At 38.2% G+C, this 20,432-nt stretch overlaps 1 protein-coding gene across 1 annotated transcript in view; it reads right to left on the reverse strand.

Annotated features, from left to right (window-relative positions):
- Window positions 1–852: 852 nt before the first annotated feature.
- Window positions 853–20,432, reverse strand: part of LOC112045194 (protein transport protein Sec24A) — a 32,182-nt gene continuing 12,602 nt past the window's right edge. The window contains exons 6-16 of the mRNA XM_024081289.2: window positions 20,214–20,367; window positions 19,032–19,189; window positions 18,247–18,320; window positions 17,093–17,244; window positions 16,711–16,864; window positions 15,561–15,736; window positions 15,107–15,217; window positions 14,538–14,722; window positions 13,823–14,016; window positions 11,618–11,854; window positions 853–9,911 (exon numbers count right to left, since the gene is read on the reverse strand). Of these exons, the coding sequence (XP_023937057.2) occupies window positions 9,800–9,911; window positions 11,618–11,854; window positions 13,823–14,016; window positions 14,538–14,722; window positions 15,107–15,217; window positions 15,561–15,736; window positions 16,711–16,864; window positions 17,093–17,244; window positions 18,247–18,320; window positions 19,032–19,189; window positions 20,214–20,367 (1,707 nt within the window). The 3' untranslated portion in view covers window positions 853–9,799. The remainder of the gene's footprint in view (window positions 9,912–11,617; window positions 11,855–13,822; window positions 14,017–14,537; window positions 14,723–15,106; window positions 15,218–15,560; window positions 15,737–16,710; window positions 16,865–17,092; window positions 17,245–18,246; window positions 18,321–19,031; window positions 19,190–20,213; window positions 20,368–20,432) is intronic.

The raw sequence follows: 20,432 nt of genomic DNA on the forward strand, positions 1-20,432 counted from the left end.
ATACTCCTAACATAGCTCGTTCCATCGCCCGCTGTGTGATTCTGAGCCTTCTTATGAGGCCCATAGTTAGCGACGATTTAAACGATACGATTACGATAACGATTTTATACTATTAGATATTATGTTACGTGCATACAAAATCTCCGCAAAAATGATCCGTATTTTAGCTACTCCACTATAAATTCACAATTTTGTTTTAACTTACATTACACAGGGTGCCCGGGAGTATTTCCCATAACTTCAACACACGCCTTTATCGATCCTTGCGTTTTAAAATACATGATCGTAGTTATAAGACTGTCGATATCGACGAGATATTGCAACTGGCACTCCACACTTCACTAGTAAGCTACTCGTAGTTCATGATATTTATCAATGAATAAGTTTCATCATTATCAACCCATATTCGGCTCACTGCTGAGCTCGAGTCTCCTCTCACAATGAGAGGGGTTAGGCCAATTATAGTCCACCACGCTGGCCCAATGCGGAATAAGTTTGGCTAGGTCATAATATAAGAATGCGATTGGGACACAATTTAAGATATATTTACAAAAGATTTTTTTTTACTCCGAAAATATTCATTTTAAAACACATGTTCCTCAGACATTTTAATTAATTATCCTTAAAGAATATAACCCTAGAGTTATGGGAAATATTTTCGAGCATCCTGTATATAGTTTTTACACTTCCTGAACACGCAACTCGACATTGTAGACAATGTTTAGGTATTATTAATTACTTTCATTGTTTACTATGCGACTAAATGAAATTAAGACAATTAGCCACTTTTATTCGCCTCAGCTTCGACACACTTTTGACATGTCCTATAGCATAAAATCTTTGGCTCCAAACATAAAAATGTTAATAACCTAGTTAATGGGTAAAGTTATAAAACGTCAGCCAGTATTAAATAAAACTGCCATATTAATAACATTGGTTTTATATTTCATCTCTCTCATAAGTGCCGTCTCTTTTGTGTTATAAAGAGTCAACTAACTTTACATCATTACAGTTTATATGTTCCCGGGTATAAATAAAGAGCCATCTCTGATAAAACCATCCAACTATTTATGTATATAGTACGTTAAACGAGGCAAGACACATGTAAACAACGTGACCGTTACTAAGTTACATACTAAAGCGAGTTACTGGTACAGCTATCTGTGTACCTAGTGGGAGTTTTCAATGTTTTCATACGGTTACTATCGCGTTGACGTAAACGCGAATTTATATGGAATTGAAACTGTTGTGCAGTAGCGCCACTAGATGGCGCTGTTTCAATTCCTTAGAAATTCGCGTTTACGTTACGCGACCGTCACAGTATCAAACTGCCACTCTGTCCTTAGGCCGGCCGCATACACTCGTTTTCCGTATTCGTTTTCCGAATCCGTTTTCCATATTCGGAAAACCGAATGCATGAAATCGATATAAAATACATTAAATGACGCAAACGCTTGTTATTTTCCTACCGGAACAAATTTCGCGCGTACCTACGTAACGAAAGCGAGCCCTTGCCACAATATCATCATTATCAACCCATATACGGCTCACTGCTGAGCTCGAGTCTCCTCTCAAAACGCGAGGGTTTAGGCCAATAGTAATAGCCTCTGGTATACAGGTTTCCTCACGATGTTTTTCCTTCACCGTTTGATATTTAATTTCTTAAAATGCACATCAACTGAAAAGTTGGAAGTGCATGCACAATATACACGAAAAACATGCGATAGTTACGCATTAGGAATTATTTTTAGATATTTGTACTATTTGTTTACGATTATTGAAATAAGAGGCAAAAACGGTTAGTGCAGTCCCAAGAACAACGATATTAGCTAGTTTTTGTAAGAGCTTTGGGTGGCTTACAGTATCGAATGCTTTTTTTAGGTCTATAAAAACTCCTAACACACATGATTTCTATCTATATTAGTTTTTACTTTTGTAACTACGTCAATTGCTGCACATATTGTATTGGATTTTGGCCTAAACCCATATTGCTGTTCAATCAAAAAGTTTTTTTCATTTAAATATTTATTTAATCTGTTATATATAACTCTTTCAAAAACTTTAGAGACTACGGGCAATACTGATATGGGTCTGTAATTGCTGGGATCGGATTTTGACCCAGCCTTATGGATTGGAGTGACTTTTGCAATTTCCAAGCTATCAGGAAAAACCCCGTCTGTGAGACACTTGTTAATACAATTTGCGAGACTTGAGGCAATTACATTTTTAAGGCATTTCAAGGTGATTTTGAGGTGATTCCATCGATACCCGCACTTGTATTGGTGTCTAAGTTGTTGATAATGTTTTTTACTTCATTAGGACTACATGGATCGAATTCACTTAAAGTTATATCATGATGATAAGATTCTTTGTACATAAGAGTATGAATTGAATGTGCATGATATTTATGTGGAATGTTGTTAGTTAGTTCTGTACCTACAGTTAAAGAGAAATCATTAAATGTTTGAAATAATTGATTAAGAAATTGTACGAAATTTTTTAAGAGTAAATTACTGGAGTACCGTGTTCTCTAAGATAATGCACTTACGTGGTACGTGGTGGTCACTTACATAATTGTTAGTTACGAGATATTACATCTAGACCGACGGTATTGTCAGTTTGTTTACATTATATCACCCCGCCTTGTTAAACGTACCTTGTTCCAAACCAATTTGTCAACTTTAATACTACCACAAACATATTCACAGACTTTTTGCCATTCCACAGAGTATCAGAGTATATAATTATTATATATACTCAGAGGCACAATAATATGACGCGAGTATATTAAAGTGGGCGGATAAATGCGCATCTGAGTATATTTTGTTGAAGATGACACGATATCATCAACATGTATTTATGATTGGTAGAACCTACGCTTTTTCGATAAATGTGAAACTTTGAAATAGGCGTGTGAAATATGGATAATATTCTTTAAAATTATGAAATAAATTTGACTTCCTTACATGTCGTCTTTAATTCCCTCGTAACGTAAAAGAAATTTATTTATATACTCAGATGCACAATATTATCCAACCACTTTAATATAATCGCGTCATATTAAAGTGGGCGGATAATTGTGCCTCTGAGTATATTATCATCATCTTAAGCCTCCTGACCTACCAAGCAAATAACATATACATTATAATAAATAGTTCAATAATGAGATATGAAACTAGGACCATACAATTTTCATATCTGCACTGTTAAGCTAAAACGCAAATGCCTGTGAATATATTATTGTATTTTTAGAAACTCCCTTCTCCTACCTATAAATACCTACCTTCATAAATCATAGCATAATACATTAAATTAAATTCACTTATTTCTTCAACTTTCCAAACAAATTGATTTGGAATTTATAATAGTATTCAATTTACAATCGAATATCGATAGGCATAAATAAAATTTAAAACTAACAGTAATTTAAATACACCTAATACCGTAATACAATAAAAAAGTCTTATTGCATCATTTATTCATTAATATTAATTATATTATTAACTTTTACAGACATGCCCTACAATTTGCTAAAGCAATATTTAAAAAAAAAAAAAAGATTCTATACAAAAATAATTATTAAAGCGGGAATATAATTTAGTTGTAAAAAAATATGATTAAACAAAGGCGCAGTCTATAAACGATGTCGAAGAAACTATACCGTTATATCCAAACGCATGTTATAGCCAAGCGCTGTTATCACTGGTATAGTAAGCGTCAAACTTCAAGTCCGCTATGAAGTTGCAACATGCAGAACTGCTAAGTTAACACCCGTCGGGATATGATGTTGTATACTGCCCATATATGCGCCTCGTGTTCAGAGCAGACTCGATGTTTGGCTACATTAATCGTATTGATCAAGTGGACCCATTAGGCAAACGGATTGCCTAATGGATCCGCAGTATTTCTGACAGCCAGTTTTCATTTCTATATATTTATGAAAGTCATTTGCCCAATGCAGCTTTATAAAAAAAGCAAACGTTTGCGGCAAAATTTCTTATAGCTAGATTTCTTCTCATATATATTTTTATTTATGACAGTCAACAGCTAGCTTTCTTAGGATTCTAAACATCAAACTTTGCTTAATATCCTTTGCCTTTGCCTTTGTCAGCATGTATATGGGAAGGCAAACAGCCACGAACTTTACCTACTGGTTCTGCAGCCTTAACAAAAAGTCAAATGTACATTTTGAAATCAGTATCAATAATTTGGTTTAAAAGAAGGTATTGGTGAATGAAAAAATAAATGAAATAACAATTGAACCAGTTTTATTGTTACTTTCATAATTTTCACCTAGCCTATTAAGGTCTGTATCTATATACCAAGTATTGTTCATGAAATTACCCGTAGCACAACTACGCTGTGGCATCATAAAGGAGCATACTCAATATCTTGCATAACAATCCAGAACAGCTATACTTTGTAAATGCCTTGAATAAAAGTTTATGTAGGCACCTAAATTTTAAAAGAATATTTACAGGCATAATAAAATAAGAAATTCGCACGTTTTACATTAAACAAATAATTAATTACTTCTTACTTCGAAAGGAAGTATCGAACATTTCTTTCATCTTTCATTAAATGTCTGTAACTCGTACACGTATAACGTGGACTTGTACACCCTCATTTTACGATCTAAATGTGGTCTGCTATGCAAGATAATGCATATGGGCCTTTATAACCTATCCTATTGCATACAAATATTATGTTTAATTTACTTAGGAAGTATTTTCATTGATCGATAATTCCCAACATTGTGTATTGTATGGTATTATCGATTAGCATGAAATATCGACCAATAAAAATATGCCCAAAATATATTTGCAGTCTTGCAATCGTATATTATAAGTATAAATTGTTTTAACCCAGTGTGTACACATGGTTACATATTACTGTCCTAATATAGTCTCTAATGCCTAGTTCGGACTACTTTAGTATTTTAGTCGAGTACCTACGAACAATTTTTGGTTTTACCGCCTAAAATCCAGTCCAGGAATGTCCGTCTTGGCTTTCCCACATTTCCATTTACCGTCGACTTAATAATTCCCTTTAGTTAATCTCCTTTCTCTCATCCTCTATCCGTGTTCCAACCATCTAATGACGTGTTTAATATTTTCAATGTCTGCTTTACGGCTTATTCATAGACACTCAAGCTCTGTGTACCCGCCTGTTTAAAACAATTTATAAAAACATAAATGTTTACAAAAGCATTTACAAACGGGCTAGTTCTACAGCAATTTCTAGATGCAATAATATTGCAACTTCTTGCTTAAATACCACTTGATTGCATCACCATATGTTTGTCCTGAATCAATAACAGCTACGGTTTGGCACAAGTTATCAAATAAATCAAATTTTCTTCATTTATGTAATGATTTCTTTGCAATAAATAACAATCAATAATAAATGTATCTTGATACTATTTGCAAAAAACAGACTAATTTATGCGACGCCTTTCAGATACGACTAAAAAGGAATAGGAATAGCAAACTAAATTCTCAAATCAACTAAAATCTAATATATACTTGGTTTTTAAGAGGTCAATCTGATCAGACTTTAGTACCACTTAAAGAATCCTAACTAACGCCAAACTTCTAGTCCGCAAGCTACTTGACAGTTTGACGAGTTGCAGCTTCAAAGCAGACTAGATGTTTGGCGTATACTATACATGCATAGTTATTTTACATATTGGTGATCAGTTCTCAGCATATATGGCGCAAGATACGATTTGTATAGCCCGTTTATAAACACCCTCATACTACAAATAAGTATTGATATAAAAAATCAAATATGACGAACCATTAGTTTTTTACCTGCGATAGCGAGACTTGCCTTATTTTATGAAAGTTGAAAGTTTTTCAGTCCACGCTTTTACCGTAGGTCAGTACGGTAGCCAATAGGGATGACGACAGTTTTTTAAATTGTAAATTAATGTAATAAAGCCCTCATTCACACGAGAGCTTTTTTACCGGACGTTAAAAAAGCGTTTAAATATAGCATGAAGTTAAATGAAGGTCTATTTCCAACGGCCAAAATTGAAAATGCAACACAGCTCGACAAAAAAAAAAGAGAGTCGTGTGTTAAAAACTGCGTCTTGTTTACTTGGGAATGCATTTGTTGTAGCTGAACGTTTTTTTAACATACGTTAAAAAACTCTCGTGCGAATGAGGGTTTATAGTAAAATAATTTTGTAGAAGTAACAAGATATCTGCGATCATTACTTTCGGAGCTATAGGGATTTTCGGAGATATTGGGATTAAAGGGCCAATTTTGCGGCGCTGCCACGGATAAAAAAAAACGCTCCATACAAAAAGGCACGAATGGCACCTACAAAAGGGTTCCAGTCAAAATGACAGGGTTCCATGAACTAAACTCGAACCCATTCAGTACATTGAGATATTAGTCTTTGCAATAGGTTTTGTACAATATTGGATTTAGAGAATGGCCTAAGTAGTCCTTTGCGATTTTATTAAAGGTGCAAGTTTTTCAGTCCAGCCTTAGTTAGTTCCTTTTTACGTTTAATACTTAGAAGATAGGGGATTATCGTTGTTTGCTACCTCCCAAAGCCAGCATGGTCCTTACTCTATAGTTGCGTTCCATGGTTACTCTATGGTACAGCATAGGCAAGTACAGAGCAGCAAATAATAAATTGCCTTTCTAACTGTTGCATCATCACATCACAATTCGTATTTTGTCCGATTGTCATAAAGACCTTAATACATGAATTATTGTAGTACATATAGTAGGTACATCTACTATAATTTACGTACACTTTTATACTATCATAAAAGTTCTTATTTATCAGTATAATAAAGCTTTAGAATCTTCGATGTACTAGCATATAACCACAGGTTCCAATTTAAACACGCAGTGATACTCGAAACACGTAATAGTAGTATCAGTCGATTAGACTTCATGTGCTTCTAGTGAGTTTCAATTTTATATTGAAACCTCAGACCAATTATTGTATAGGACCTGCCTCGCTAGACGTTACTTTTCTGTCAAAGTATATGATCAACGATCTAATGTGATTATAGAAACTGTCTCTATAGTGTCGATGTTAAATAGTTGTTATCGTGTTCGTCGGTTAAAGAGCTCCGTAAAAATATATTTTTGTGTAATTGAATTGTGTAAAAAACGGGAAAAAACTTCTAGTTTAGTATAAGATTTATACCAAATCTAAGCTCGTTTTCTTCAGAAAATGACAGATAATTTTGTTCGTGACTATGAGTGGGATACAGGTCCTTCTATAATTGGTCTGAGATTGAAACAGATTAAAGAATAATAGGCACAAAACACGGCAGTGATGCAGTCATTCCAAATACGAATTCAAAAACGAGTTTCTTTCTCTCTCTCTTTTCTCAAGTCAGTAAATAAAGGATCGCATCAATGATTTCCAACATTACTTGAAAAATAGCGTTTTAATTATTTTGAAAACTGGTCACAAAACTAAAGAAATAAAATGGAGTATTTTTTATAGGTAAATATTGATTATTCGTCTATTTTGATATTAATTTACGCAATTGTTGTATAAATTACGCATATCTTGAAATACAAGACAACATTATGCGTCATCAAGGGGACGCGCGCGGAAAGTGTGCATTGTATATGGGTTTCACCGGCTTCACCGTGCGGCTTGTAAATACTCTTTCTGGAAATTCTATGCCATTGTAAAATACACCTAATGCCACTGCTCTTAACGTTTTTTATTCAATGCAACCGATTTGCACAAAAGTCTAGACAGTCGTTTCCAAGCACTACAACGTCATGGTACAATAGACCTAATAACACAGATTCAAAGTTGAATATTGAATAGTACTGATGTGCACAAACGCCATTTTGAATAATCGATTCTTGTTCAACACTAACGTCATGGTAAAATATACCTAATACACAAGCACTTAAAGCTGAATGTTCAATAGTACCACTTTGCACAAATTTCTTTACTAAACAATCGATTCCAAGTTTTCAAACTCTATAAATGTTATGGTAAAATATACCTAATATCACTGCCATTAAAATTCAATATTCAGTAATAACAAATTGTACGAACGCTTTTACTGAACAATCGATTCCAAGCTTTCTAAATTGTTATGGTAAAATAGATCTAATACCGCTGCATTTAAAGTCTAATATTCAGTAATACCCCATCGCACTAACACTTTTACTATACATTCGATTCTATGCTTTCTAACACTAACATCACGGTAAAGTAGACCTAATACTCTGCTTTTAAAGTTGAATATTGAATAATACCGATTTGCACAAACGCCTTTACTGAACAATCGATTCCAAGTATTCTAGCATTATATTGGTATTGTAATATAGACCTTAAAGCTCTGCATTAAACGTTCAATATTCAGTACTATTGATTCTAATTTCACAAACATGGACTCTCGATGTATAGACAAACTTGAGCCTTATAGCAAAGTGGATTAGGTTCATTTTACACTGGAATTACGTTGAATTGATTTTTTATATCAATGAATACAAGGCATTTTCATCTGTACAATTTAATTCTGAAACGTATATCTAAATACAAGATACATTATTTCATTCGAGTCTTTCTATCTACACAACTGTGTTCTATTTTATCTCATAATAAACTCCGTACCTTATACTATCGCCTTATATTATTATTATTTTTATTATTTAAGCTATATAACTATTTTAGAATGTTATATATAATAATGAAATATAGACACGGCTAATAAATAAATAAAAGTATGGGCTACAGACTAGTCGGCCATGGTTTGTCAATAATAATTGTTTTAGTCATGTTTATATTTCTTTATTAATTTATTGCTTTTAAGTGGTTTATTGGTATCACATTTTATTTCATTTGACATAATGAACTTTCTTAAAGTAACGCCTATTTCTATTCAATAGCGAAACTCATATAAAATTTTAATTCTTATACTAACGTGGATTTTCCACAGTATTGAAAAAGATATAAGGCTGTTTACAGATACGTTTATCAATATCAGTAACCAACCCGCATTGTAGCAGCTTGGTGGGCCTAAGCTCCAACTCACTGAAGTATACGAGTATTGTTCGTTTACAAAATAATATAAAAAAAATTAATCCCTATTTTCCTTGGTCGTGTAACTAAGGAACCATTAACAAACTATTTAAAGTCTGGTCGCTCAGAGATTGCGTTTATGACAGGTTGTGCGAATGGGACATATTCAATTACAACTGCCTCGTTTTTTCGTGTCTCTCTCTCATAATACATCGCCTATTCAATCACAACCAGTCACAAACGCAATCTCTGAGCGGCTGGACTTTAACCTTATTCATTTGTTTTTTTTATGTTTTCTAATACTTTGTAGAATGTTCTTACAATACAGAGAATTAAAAAAACACACACACACACTGTACCCGAGGGCGCGTTTATAATATTAGTAGGTTAACTACTAATATTATAAACGCGAAAGTTTGTATGCATGTTTGGTTATTCTTTAACGTCGCAACTAATATACCGATTTGGATGAAATTTAAAATGAAAATTTACTCAGAGGCACAATTATCCGCCCACCTTAATATACTCGCGTCATATAAAAGTGGGCGGATAATTGTGCCTCTGAGTATATATAATACCCTGGATTAACACATAGGCTACTCTTTGTCCCGAAAAAACGGGTAACACCGGCGAAGTATTACATAATAAATAAAAGATAAATAACAGGATATAGTATCAAGCACGGAGCGTAACCGAAATCTAAAAGGCATATGACCTTAACAAGTTAGGGCAGTGTCACAGTCCGTGCCGCAGAGTCGCGCGTGACGCGCTCCGCCCTCATTTGACCTGAGTCTTGACGTGCTGCAGGAACTCGTAGTACGACAGCGCGGACTCCACGCGGTCCTCGATCAGTCGCTCCGTGAATAGCTGCCGCGACGCCGAGTTGTCCCTGTTGGTAAAAATATACAGTTACAGAGAACCCTATTACTAGAGACATAGGGTTCAAAATCGCTCGCCCATGTTGGGTTGTTTATCATTTGAGATAAGAAAGACTTATAAACTTGTTAATGCCGAATTTCGTAGAACGTCGTCGGCGTACGCGTGTTTGTAAGCATTCCGAGAATAGTCTAAAAATCGTTGTAACTGGTATAAATACGCGTCGGACTGTTCAGGGCATTTTACTTCGAAACGAAGTGGAGTGTTACCAGCGATACAAGTGAACAGAATTGAACTATAATTTGGGACAACGCATTGCCTATGTTTGGAAGAGTGTATTGGTACCTTGGATTGAGGAGTGGAATATTAAGTCTTACACGAGTCACCAGGTGTTTATTTCCAAATCCTCGAACCCTAGTTCGTAACAATATGTATATTGGCAATTAGAATTGCAAGCATCACTTCATCATTATCTAGCATTGCTATTCAACGGCCCACTACAAAGCCAGACCCTTTTTATGAATGGGATGTGGATGTAAATTATTTATCCTCCTCTTAACATGTTAGCCCGCTTCCATCTTAGATTGCATCATCACTTACCAGTAGGTGATATTACAATATCACCTGCTGGTAAGTTATATTTATTTCATCATGACCAAAGATTTCAATCATAATGACCGGGACCGTAACCGGCTCCCCGAGACACGGGACTATAACAACACCAACTTCCCGACTCGGGCTGAAAAATTTAGTAGAAAATTTCTTAGAAAAAAAAACCTTAGCATTTCATAACCCAACGAAAGATTCGAACCAGAAGCTCGTTATCTAAAACCATATAGGCTCATTGACATCCACTGTAAAGTTGACCTATACATAAACTAGATGGCGCCACTTAGACGTTTACATCACGCTAATAGGGTGATTGCCTCATATCAAATTTAATATAAACAATATTAATAATTATTATTTTTGTTAAACGCTCCATTTGTGGAGATGGAATTTATTGTAATGAAATCATGAAACAGTTGAAATATAGACTGTCATGGACGACAGGCGTTTTGGCTCTTATTGCCAGAAACATATTTAAAAACTAAAATTTTCATGTAATCACATCTCAAAAAAATATGAAAAAAATATTTTTAGTCTAGTAGAACGATGATGAACTATTTAAGACCAATGGTGATGATGACTAGGCTTGAATATATTGATTTTTATGATACATTCGGGTAAATAAGGTCAATGTTAACTAGTTTATACTTATAAAGCAAAGATTGACTGGATATTTGCAAAATAAATAAGATTATAAAATTTCAAAATCTACTAAAAATATTTTATCGTAATTAGATGAAAATTCATACAGTTTTAGCTTTCTTACATTTAATGTGACATTTTTTAATAAATGAACTATAAACATAAACGCACAAATAACAAAGATATTAGTTTTGTTTAAACGCCCATACAAATCTAACGATCATTAATTGCCTACGACGTCATAAGTGCGTACCATTTTGTATGGGGCGTTTTTCAGGGATCCGCGGCAGCGCCGCAAATCTGGTCCTTTAAATCTTTGTAGCTCCGAAAGTAATGATCGCAGATACCCTGTTACTTTTACAAAATTGCTTTACTATTAGCGTACTCTTAATTTATATACAATTTAAAAATTCATCATCCCTATTAAAAAATAAAGTGTCAACTAGCCTATGTGGTGTGTGTACTCACCTCAGTATCAGCAAGCTGGCCGGGTGGGGTCTGTCCTCGTTCAGCTTGTCAATGAACGCGTGCACCATCTCGTTGCCCTCCGTCTCCACGTGCGGCAGCGAGCGCGCCTCGTCCGGCAGCTGGCTGAAGGACGCAACGCCGAACGTCTCCGACAGGAAGGCGGGGCTGACCCCGTGGCACACGTACATGATCATGCTCTCGCCGTCGTCCAGCAGGTACGCTCCCGTCATGTTGATTCTGGAAACGAGTTACGTAACCATTCAGATGTACATATACTATATATATATATTTTATGCATTAATAAATACATACACTTCATAATATTATCTAGTTATCTATATATTATATAAAAATGAATTGCTGTTCGTTAGTCTCGCTAAAACTCGAGAACGGCTGAACGGATTTATCTTATCTTGGTCTTGAAATGTTCGTGGAGGTATAGGAAAGGTTTAAAAGATGAGAAAAAATCAAATAATTTTCGGGAAAACCCTAAAAACAACCCTTTTCTATTTCCCATACAAACGTTTAAGCGTCAAGCGGTAGGGGTAGGGTAGGGTTAGGGTAGGGGTAGGGGTAGGGGTAGGGTAGGGTAGGGTAGGGTAGGGTAGGGTAGGGTAGGGGTAGGTTAGGGGTAGGGTAGGGGTAGGGTAGGGGTAGGGTAGGTTTTAGGGTAGGGGTAGGGTAGGGGTAGGGTAGGGGTAGGGTAGGGGTAGGGTAGGGGTAGGGGTAGGGTAGGGGTAGGGTAGGGGTAGGGTAGGGGTAGGGTAGGGGTAGGGTAGGGGTAGGGTAGGGGTAGGGTAGGGGTAGGGTAGGGGTAGGGTAGGGGTAGGGTAGGGGTAGGGTAGGGGTAGGGTAGGGTAGGGGTAGGGTAGGGGTAGGGTAGGGGTAGGGTAGGGGTAGGGTAGGGGTAGGGTAGGGGTAGGGTAGGGGTAGGGTAGGGGTAGAGGTATAGAAGGGTAGAGTAGGGATAGAGAATAAGTGCATTTATGTCAAAACGAAGCTTGACCGGGTCCGCTAGTAAATGTATAAATGTAGTAAATATATGCATTGCATTGTCGTTTTTCATTACATACAAGTATCACATTATATCTGTAGTTTAATTAGTAATTATATATTTTTAAAATGTAACACATATTTGCTGCTTATTTTAATTTAATTTAGTTAATTTCAATTTATTTGTACAATTATAAGCTGTGACGTCACACGGGTCTCAGCTGAAAATCAGCGCCGTGTATTATACTTGTAAGTAGTGCACGGCATGTGCTGAGCTGGACACCCTTTCTTTTTAAGGGTTACAGACAGACATGCTGTCATAAGGATAGGGTACTGACTGTCTGTAACTTTTAGATTTGAATAAATTTATTTTCTTTCTTTCTTACATCAAGATTAGAGATATTTGCGTCAGAGCGTGTCGGAAGGAGTGTTAGGCGATTTAGCAGCATTGTGTTACGTTCTAAAGGGTATGGTTACACGGTGCAAGCGTAGAACCTCATAGAGTCATTCCACCCATTTCACCTTCTCCTTCTGCTTTTGGATTCCATCAGGCGATGCTTCTGCGCTCGCCCGAAACCCCCGGTGACGTCATTGAGGTCATACTAAGCAGCCTGAGGCATTTACACAGTCAGAAAAATATGGTCACACAGCGCAAGCGAAGAAGCTCTTAGAGTCATTCCACCCATTTCTTCTTTTGCTTCTGCCTTTGGATTCAGTTAGTTCACAGTCAGAAAAGTAAACATAGAATTGAATTGAGAACCTCCTCCTTTTTTGAAGTAGGTTAATAAAGGCGCAAGTGGGTTTACTCACCGCTCGGCCGTGAGCTGCAGGCGCGGCGGGTCGGGCGCGTCTAGTCTGTGGTGCTCCCTCAGCGTGTGCAGCGGGTACAGGTCGGGGTACACTCACCGTTCGGCTGTGAGCTGCAGGCGCGGCGGGTCGGGCGCGTCCAGCTCGTCCCTGTGGTGCTCCCTCAGCGTGTGCAGCGGGTACAGGTCGGGGTACACTCACCGTTCGGCTGTGAGCTGCAGGCGCGGCGGGTCGGGCGCGTCCAGCTCGTCCCTGTGGTGCTCCCTCAGCGTGTGCAGCGGGTACAGGTCGGGGTACACTCACCGTTCGGCCGTGAGCTGCAGGCGCGGCGGGTCGGGCGCGTCTAGCTCGTCCCTGTGGTGCTCCCTCAGCGTGTGCAGCGGGTACAGGTCGGGGTACACTCACCGTTCGGCCGTGAGCTGCAGGCGCGGCGGGTCGGGCGCGTCTAGCTCGTCTCTGTGGTGCTCCCTCAGCGTGTGCAGCGGGTACAGGTCGGGGTACACGGCGCGCAGCACGGCACACAGCGGCGCACTCTTCATGAAGCACATGTCCGCCACGCGCTCGTCCAGCCGCGTCGACGTGCCCGTGCGCAGAGCTTTCTGTTGAAGCACATGTAATATTATCTACACGTTAAAGGATGGATGATCTTTGTGTGCGGGATTCACACCGAAGCAACAAAACAACCAAGACAGGAGACCGCTCCAATGCGTATCTTATTTATTGTAAAAAAATCGGTTGTCTGTAAAGTCGGTTTACTGACGATAGTCGATAGTTAAACGTGACAACGTCATAGGAAAATACTGATGGAATGCTTGCATTTTTCAAAAGAAAATGTTCGCTTTTCTAAAATACTGTTTAATAATCTTCATAGACCAGAATATACTTTATTTCTTGTAAAAAAAAGTTGGCAACCCTAGAGCGATGGAACGACGCATGACATCATCTTTTTTCGGATCGACCGGTTCCGTCAAAAAACTCCACAGTATATACCCTCTGTAACAACCATTCAATATCGCGATATAAAATACTAACAGCGCCATCTATCGGCACATCGCTAAAACAAGTTATAATACACCGCGTCTAATAATCGATTGTACAGTAAGTAAGCATTAGAACTCACCCGCTTCAACAGAGCCAGTATGTAGAGAGGCAGCAGCCGGAGCGACATGGGCGCGTGCAGCGCAGCGCTGACGGCGCCGGCGGGCAAGTTCTGCGCCAGGCGGTGCGCGGACAGCACGTCCACCGCTGCGTTGATGAGCGCCTCTTTGGCTTCCGACATTGACGCCGTCGCACAACGGTCCACAGCTGTAATATATAAAATTATATGTAAAATTACAATGAACCCTATCACTAAGACCATAAGGTTCAAAATTGCTTGTACAAAGTATGATCAAGGTCTAAGCTCAGCTAAGCTTGCTTGACCACAATCTCACATAAAGCTAAGTTTAGATGTGGCCTAAATTGGAAGATGCCATTCAACTACACAAACCGGCATTTTAGGGAGCTCTTTACACGAAAACGATTACAACTATGAAACATCGATTCTATAGCAACAGTTTTTATAAACGCGTTAGATCATTCTTGATCTGGGGTAACGGTTTACGAGGTAGGTTCTTTCTTTTTAATGGTCTAAGGGAAGATGTCTATCCTTACTAGTTACTAGCTTACAAAAAAAATAATAAAAATTACCCATTTTACTAAGCAATCCAATGATGCACTGCTGGTCGGCAGAGTGTAGGACGTCGGGTAGGGTGTTGGCAGTGGGCAGCGCTAATGTGTGGACTCGTATCCTTCTTTCGCCTGAAAATATAACACTTTTAGTACGAGATATGGCATAAGGAGTATATACCCTCATCTTTTATATATTTGGGATACGATCTATATGATAGAACATAGGCTGCCTAGTTCAATTGCAGACAGTATTAAATGATTACTGTTTATTATTTATTTATTTAATCTCCTTCCCTCATAAAACATATATTTAGAATTGAAAAAGTAAAGGTTGCCTCACGCACACTGCAACTAAGGGGTTGCCTGGTTATCAGTCTTCCTCAATAAATGGGCTACCTAACCTGAGATTAGCGCGTTCAAACATAGAAATTCTTCAGCTTTATAATATTAGTATAGATAACGACGACTTTACCTTTACTGCTTGTGTAAAGTAGCGCCGCCTGGAAGCACACCTGCTGCAAGTCCGCCAGGGACTCCTCTATGGTCAGTTGCATGGCGAAGCCGGCGTCAGGCGACACGTTGGGCAGAGACAACAGGTCCGTGGAGCGCACGAAGAAGTTGCCGTGGAACGTGTGGACCGCCACACCCCTGAATAATAGAGACGAATATATTAGCATTCCATAGATTCACCGTGCGAGAGAGAAAAACTCCGAGCAGAGTCCTGAACTTGTGACTACAGGATGTAGGGTTAAGGAATTCCTTGACGATCGATCAACACTCCCCGTTCTCTGCTCGTACTGTTCTCCCTGCCTAGCCAAATTTGGTAAGATCCTATTAGAGCAGCTTTGGATACTCGTTCTAATATAGAACTAGCTGCACTTCTAAATGGCCAAGGTCTTTATGCAAGTTATAGAGAGATTTTGCTGGTAATCCTCTCGCACCTACTTCTACGGCGTACAGACTAACTACATAGCCATTTTTAGTTAGTTCAAGAGACAAATATCTTAGGCCCGTATTAATAGACGTTACTCAATCAACTATTATTGTTGTTTATAGTTGTTTCAGTCAATGGTCTTTTCGACTAACGCCATAAGAAGATTTCGCTCTGATGGATCAGATACATGATGTAGACAAATGAAGTAGACCTGACGGATCTCACAGACGGACGAATATTGTTAGGTTCACAAGGGCTACAGGAAGGTTTGAGGGGGGGGAACACTATCGAGACACCATCGAACCTGTGTCCTATAACCACAGGAATTGGATGGGACCTAGTTACGACTGATTACCCATCTGGCCTTGTCAGACATCCTTCTATAAATATATATATCAGATACAGGAGACAGAGAACTCAAGTTACAGCGGTATTGTTGCTTGATTTGGAGTCGGGACCACCTGTTGCTTGGGCATAAAAATATTTTATCCCCACAGTGGAAGAGATAAAATATTATTGTTTTAAGTTTTGTATTATATTTTGTATTTAAAAAAAATTATAAACAATTGAGAGTGTTACTCAAAACAAATAACTGCCTTGTCTGTCTAGTGGATAACAATGTGTTTATGTACATTGGTCACGTGTTATGCCTACATATCTTTTTTATGAGGCTCTTCGTTAACTATACCTGGTACAGCGCACCCTCAGCACCGCCTCGAAGCCGATCTTGCGCGTGAGGTAGCGCGTGAACATGCGCGTGAGCTGCTCCGCCTGCCAGGAGCGTTGCGCGCGGAACAGCGGGATGTGGTGCACGGTGCCTGCGCTGAACTTGCTCATACCACCTGCAGTACAGAAATAAATATACTTAAACGATATACACAAACTATCTAGCCCCAAGGCTTAAATTATATTTTAGGGCTATTTTAACACGCTGACAAAATTGGGAGCGGCAGGACCAGTAAAATTACCGACTTAATACCAAGTAATTAATACCTACTTAAAAAAGGAAGGAGGTTCTCAATCCTAGTCTATGCTTTTTTTTTTGATTTATGCATATAGCGCTGACTTACTGAGCGTCGCGAGGTCACAGTACTGGGAGCTGAGCAGGAACAAGTCGACGGCCACTTGCGCGCCGCTGCAGTCGAGCGCGAGCCGCTTGTAGAAGTCCGTGGCCGGGTTGAGGTGCGCCACGTCTTTGGACGAGCGGGCGTTGGGGTCCTCTCTATTCAAATACAAGAAAAAAAATATTCTTAATAGGTTAGTTGACACTTCATTTTTTAAATGGTCTTGAATGGGGATGATGACTAGGTTTGAATATATTGATTTTTATGATACATTCGGGTAAATAGGGTCAATGTTAACTAATTTATACATAAAACGCAAAGATTGTCTGGATATTTGCAAAATAAATGAGATTATAAAATTCCGAAATCTATTAAAAATAATTTATCGTAATTCGATGAAAATTCATACAGTTTTAGCTTCCTTACATTAAATGTGTCATTTTTTAATACATGAACTATAAACATAAACGCACAAATAACAAAGATATTAGTAATTTTGTTTGAACGCACATACAAATCTAACGATCATTACATTGCCTACGACGTCATTAGTTCGTGCCATTTTGTATGGAGCGTTTTTCAGGGATCCGCGGCAGCGCCGCAAATCTGACTCTTTAAATACCTGTAGCTCCGAAAGTAATGATCGCAGATACCCTGTTCCTTTTACAAAATTGCTTTACTGTTAGTATACTCTTAATTTATGTACAATTTAAAAAACTGTCATCATCCCTATAATGGTTCTACTAGATTGAAAAAAAAAATTATTTTTCGAGACGTGCTTACATGAAAACTTTTATTTTAAATTATTTTCTTGACAATACGTGCCAAAACGCTGTCAGCCATGATGGTCTATTGTTGGTACTGTTTCGTGACGTCACGTTAACAAATCATTTACCAAACGGAACGGATAATAAGTTTGACGTACATCAAGTGACATTGTGACGTCACAACATGGACGACAACGTTTTTGACGTTTGGAAAATTTGAAACAATACATGTTTTTTAAAATATGTTTTCTATGAAATCCTTAACTTTTAATAATTAATATCGATATATTTCGGACCTTCATTCCACCAAATTCGCCAATCAGACTAAGACTTATTTCAAACACATTATTTTAATAGGCAATCGGTATTTTTAAAACAATTTCAATATCTAACCTGGACTGCAATGCCCCGGGACCAATATTTGGCAAACATGTTTGGAAGACTGTTATACGACCACCCGTCGGTGCCTGGAAAGAAATTGTAACGAAAATTATCTATTTAAAATCTAAATATTATCTTTTTTATCTTGTACCGCCATCGCCGTTCTACCACAGGATTGCTAGGCAAATGCTACGTCTATGATATTCCTCGGACGCGTACTAAGCTATTTAGTTCCTTTTTCTTTTATATACGCACTGCAAAGATATGGAATGCTCTTCCAGCTTCCGTTTTCCCCACCACCTACAATATGGGTATCAAATCAAGAGTGAATAGGCATCTTAGGCATCTTCTAAGCAAGAGCGTTCCACCATAGGCTGTATCATCGTTTACCATCAAGTGTGATTGAAAAAATTATAATATATCTTTGTAAACAAACTAACAGACGCCCGCGACTATATTCGCGTGGAACTCAGTTTTTCACAAATCCCGCGGGAACCATGGATTTTTCGGGGATGAAAAGTATGTGTTAATCCCGAGTAAAACCTATTTCCATTCCAAATTTCAGCCAAATCGCTTCAGTAGCCGCAGCGCGCAGCGCAATGGAAGAACAAACATACACACAAACTATCGCCTTTATTATTAGTGTGATGTGATAAGTAGAAGAAGCTAATCTTCGTTAGAAGCGATCCCTGCAAGCGAAGTCGCGCACTAGTATAATACTAGTATTATTATACGGAAGCAGTTCTTGCCCTGTGACGAATAACACAAGCTGCTGGCTAACGACGTTGATGACTGACCATAAGTTTGTACGCGGCCTGCAGCGCGGCCCCCAGCGCGGAGGCGGGCACGCCGGGTGCCGAGTAGCGCTGCGGCAGGATGGTCAGCAGCTCCTTGATGAGCTCCATGTGCTCGCCCAGGTTCACCAGCAACGACTCCGGGGACGGGAGGAAAATGTCTGCAATATATATAAAACTATATTCACCATCATCATTATGATAGGCTGAAAACATTGACCTCTAATAATAAAAGGACGCGCAATCATATAGAAAATTTCACTTGAAAACTGGCCAATTCTGCTTTGACATTTTTAGAATTATTGGTAAAGAAAATAATACCTAAAAGCCTTTAAATATAGTCCAATATTCAATAAAAAGCAAATTCAACCTTAAGGATTGCGTTTAAGGTTGAATTTGCAAGTGCGACTACTTGAATTGAGTGCCAAGAAGTTGTGTTTGACAATTATTGGGTGGGGACGTTTTTTGGTCGCCGATTGTGCATCCACTTTTAATAGGAGATCGATGGCTGAAAGTTATATTCCATCACAGCTCAAGATTTGCAAATGTATCCGTTTCAATTTCAGTTTTAGTTTTGGCTGGAATTCAGTCCAAACCGAAACTTAGATGATCCCCGTTCATTTGTTGAAAAGTTGCCGAATCTGAAAGTTCGGTTGGACACTATTATTATCAGCCGATTTATGCCTCCCTAGACCTAAACGAGACCAAAGAAAGATAAAGAAAGTCGACCAATAGCGGCTGACTCAAAAATGTGTTTCACTCTTTTATTGCGTTGGGAAGAAAGAACAAGGCTGTCAGTCTCAATTGGACTGTGTAACTATTGAGGATATTGACCTTAAGAGAAATGTCTCAACCATGCTTGGAAATTTGAGTATTATTTTGACAACCTTCTTCCGAGATAAATCGAACTTGCTGTACGAGCAGCGGCCGGCAATAGTTGTATGAATTGTACTACTTAGTTTAATTTCCGCACATTATTTGAGAAAAGTACTATACAAATCTTGACCGTAACTAGGCATTGATGGACTTACGTATATGTGCCTTGGCTTCGCCTCGGCCCACATTCACACGTTCGTCGATCAATGCCTCTTTCCGGCCACTGCAGTAATGTACTATATTAGCTGATTTATCAGGAAGTTAAATGTTTTGTTTTAAATAATTTCGTTTTAAATATGTAAATCATACCATCAATGTCCAGCACGGTCATCTCCTTGGGCCGGGTGAGCTCCTCGCTCATCAGATAGTAGTGTATGTGCGCGTCGAAGCACAGGAAGCCGATCTGCGTGCGCGCGTCGCCCGGCAACTGCTCCAGGTGACTCTTCAGTGTATCGCACACCACCTGCAGACAACATCATCATTGTCATCAACATTTATGTAATTTTAATAATGATAATATTAAAAAAA

The sequence above is a fragment of the Bicyclus anynana genome, chromosome 7 (genome assembly GCF_947172395.1).
Source record: "Bicyclus anynana chromosome 7, ilBicAnyn1.1, whole genome shotgun sequence".
Taxonomy (NCBI): Eukaryota; Metazoa; Arthropoda; class Insecta; order Lepidoptera; family Nymphalidae; genus Bicyclus; species Bicyclus anynana.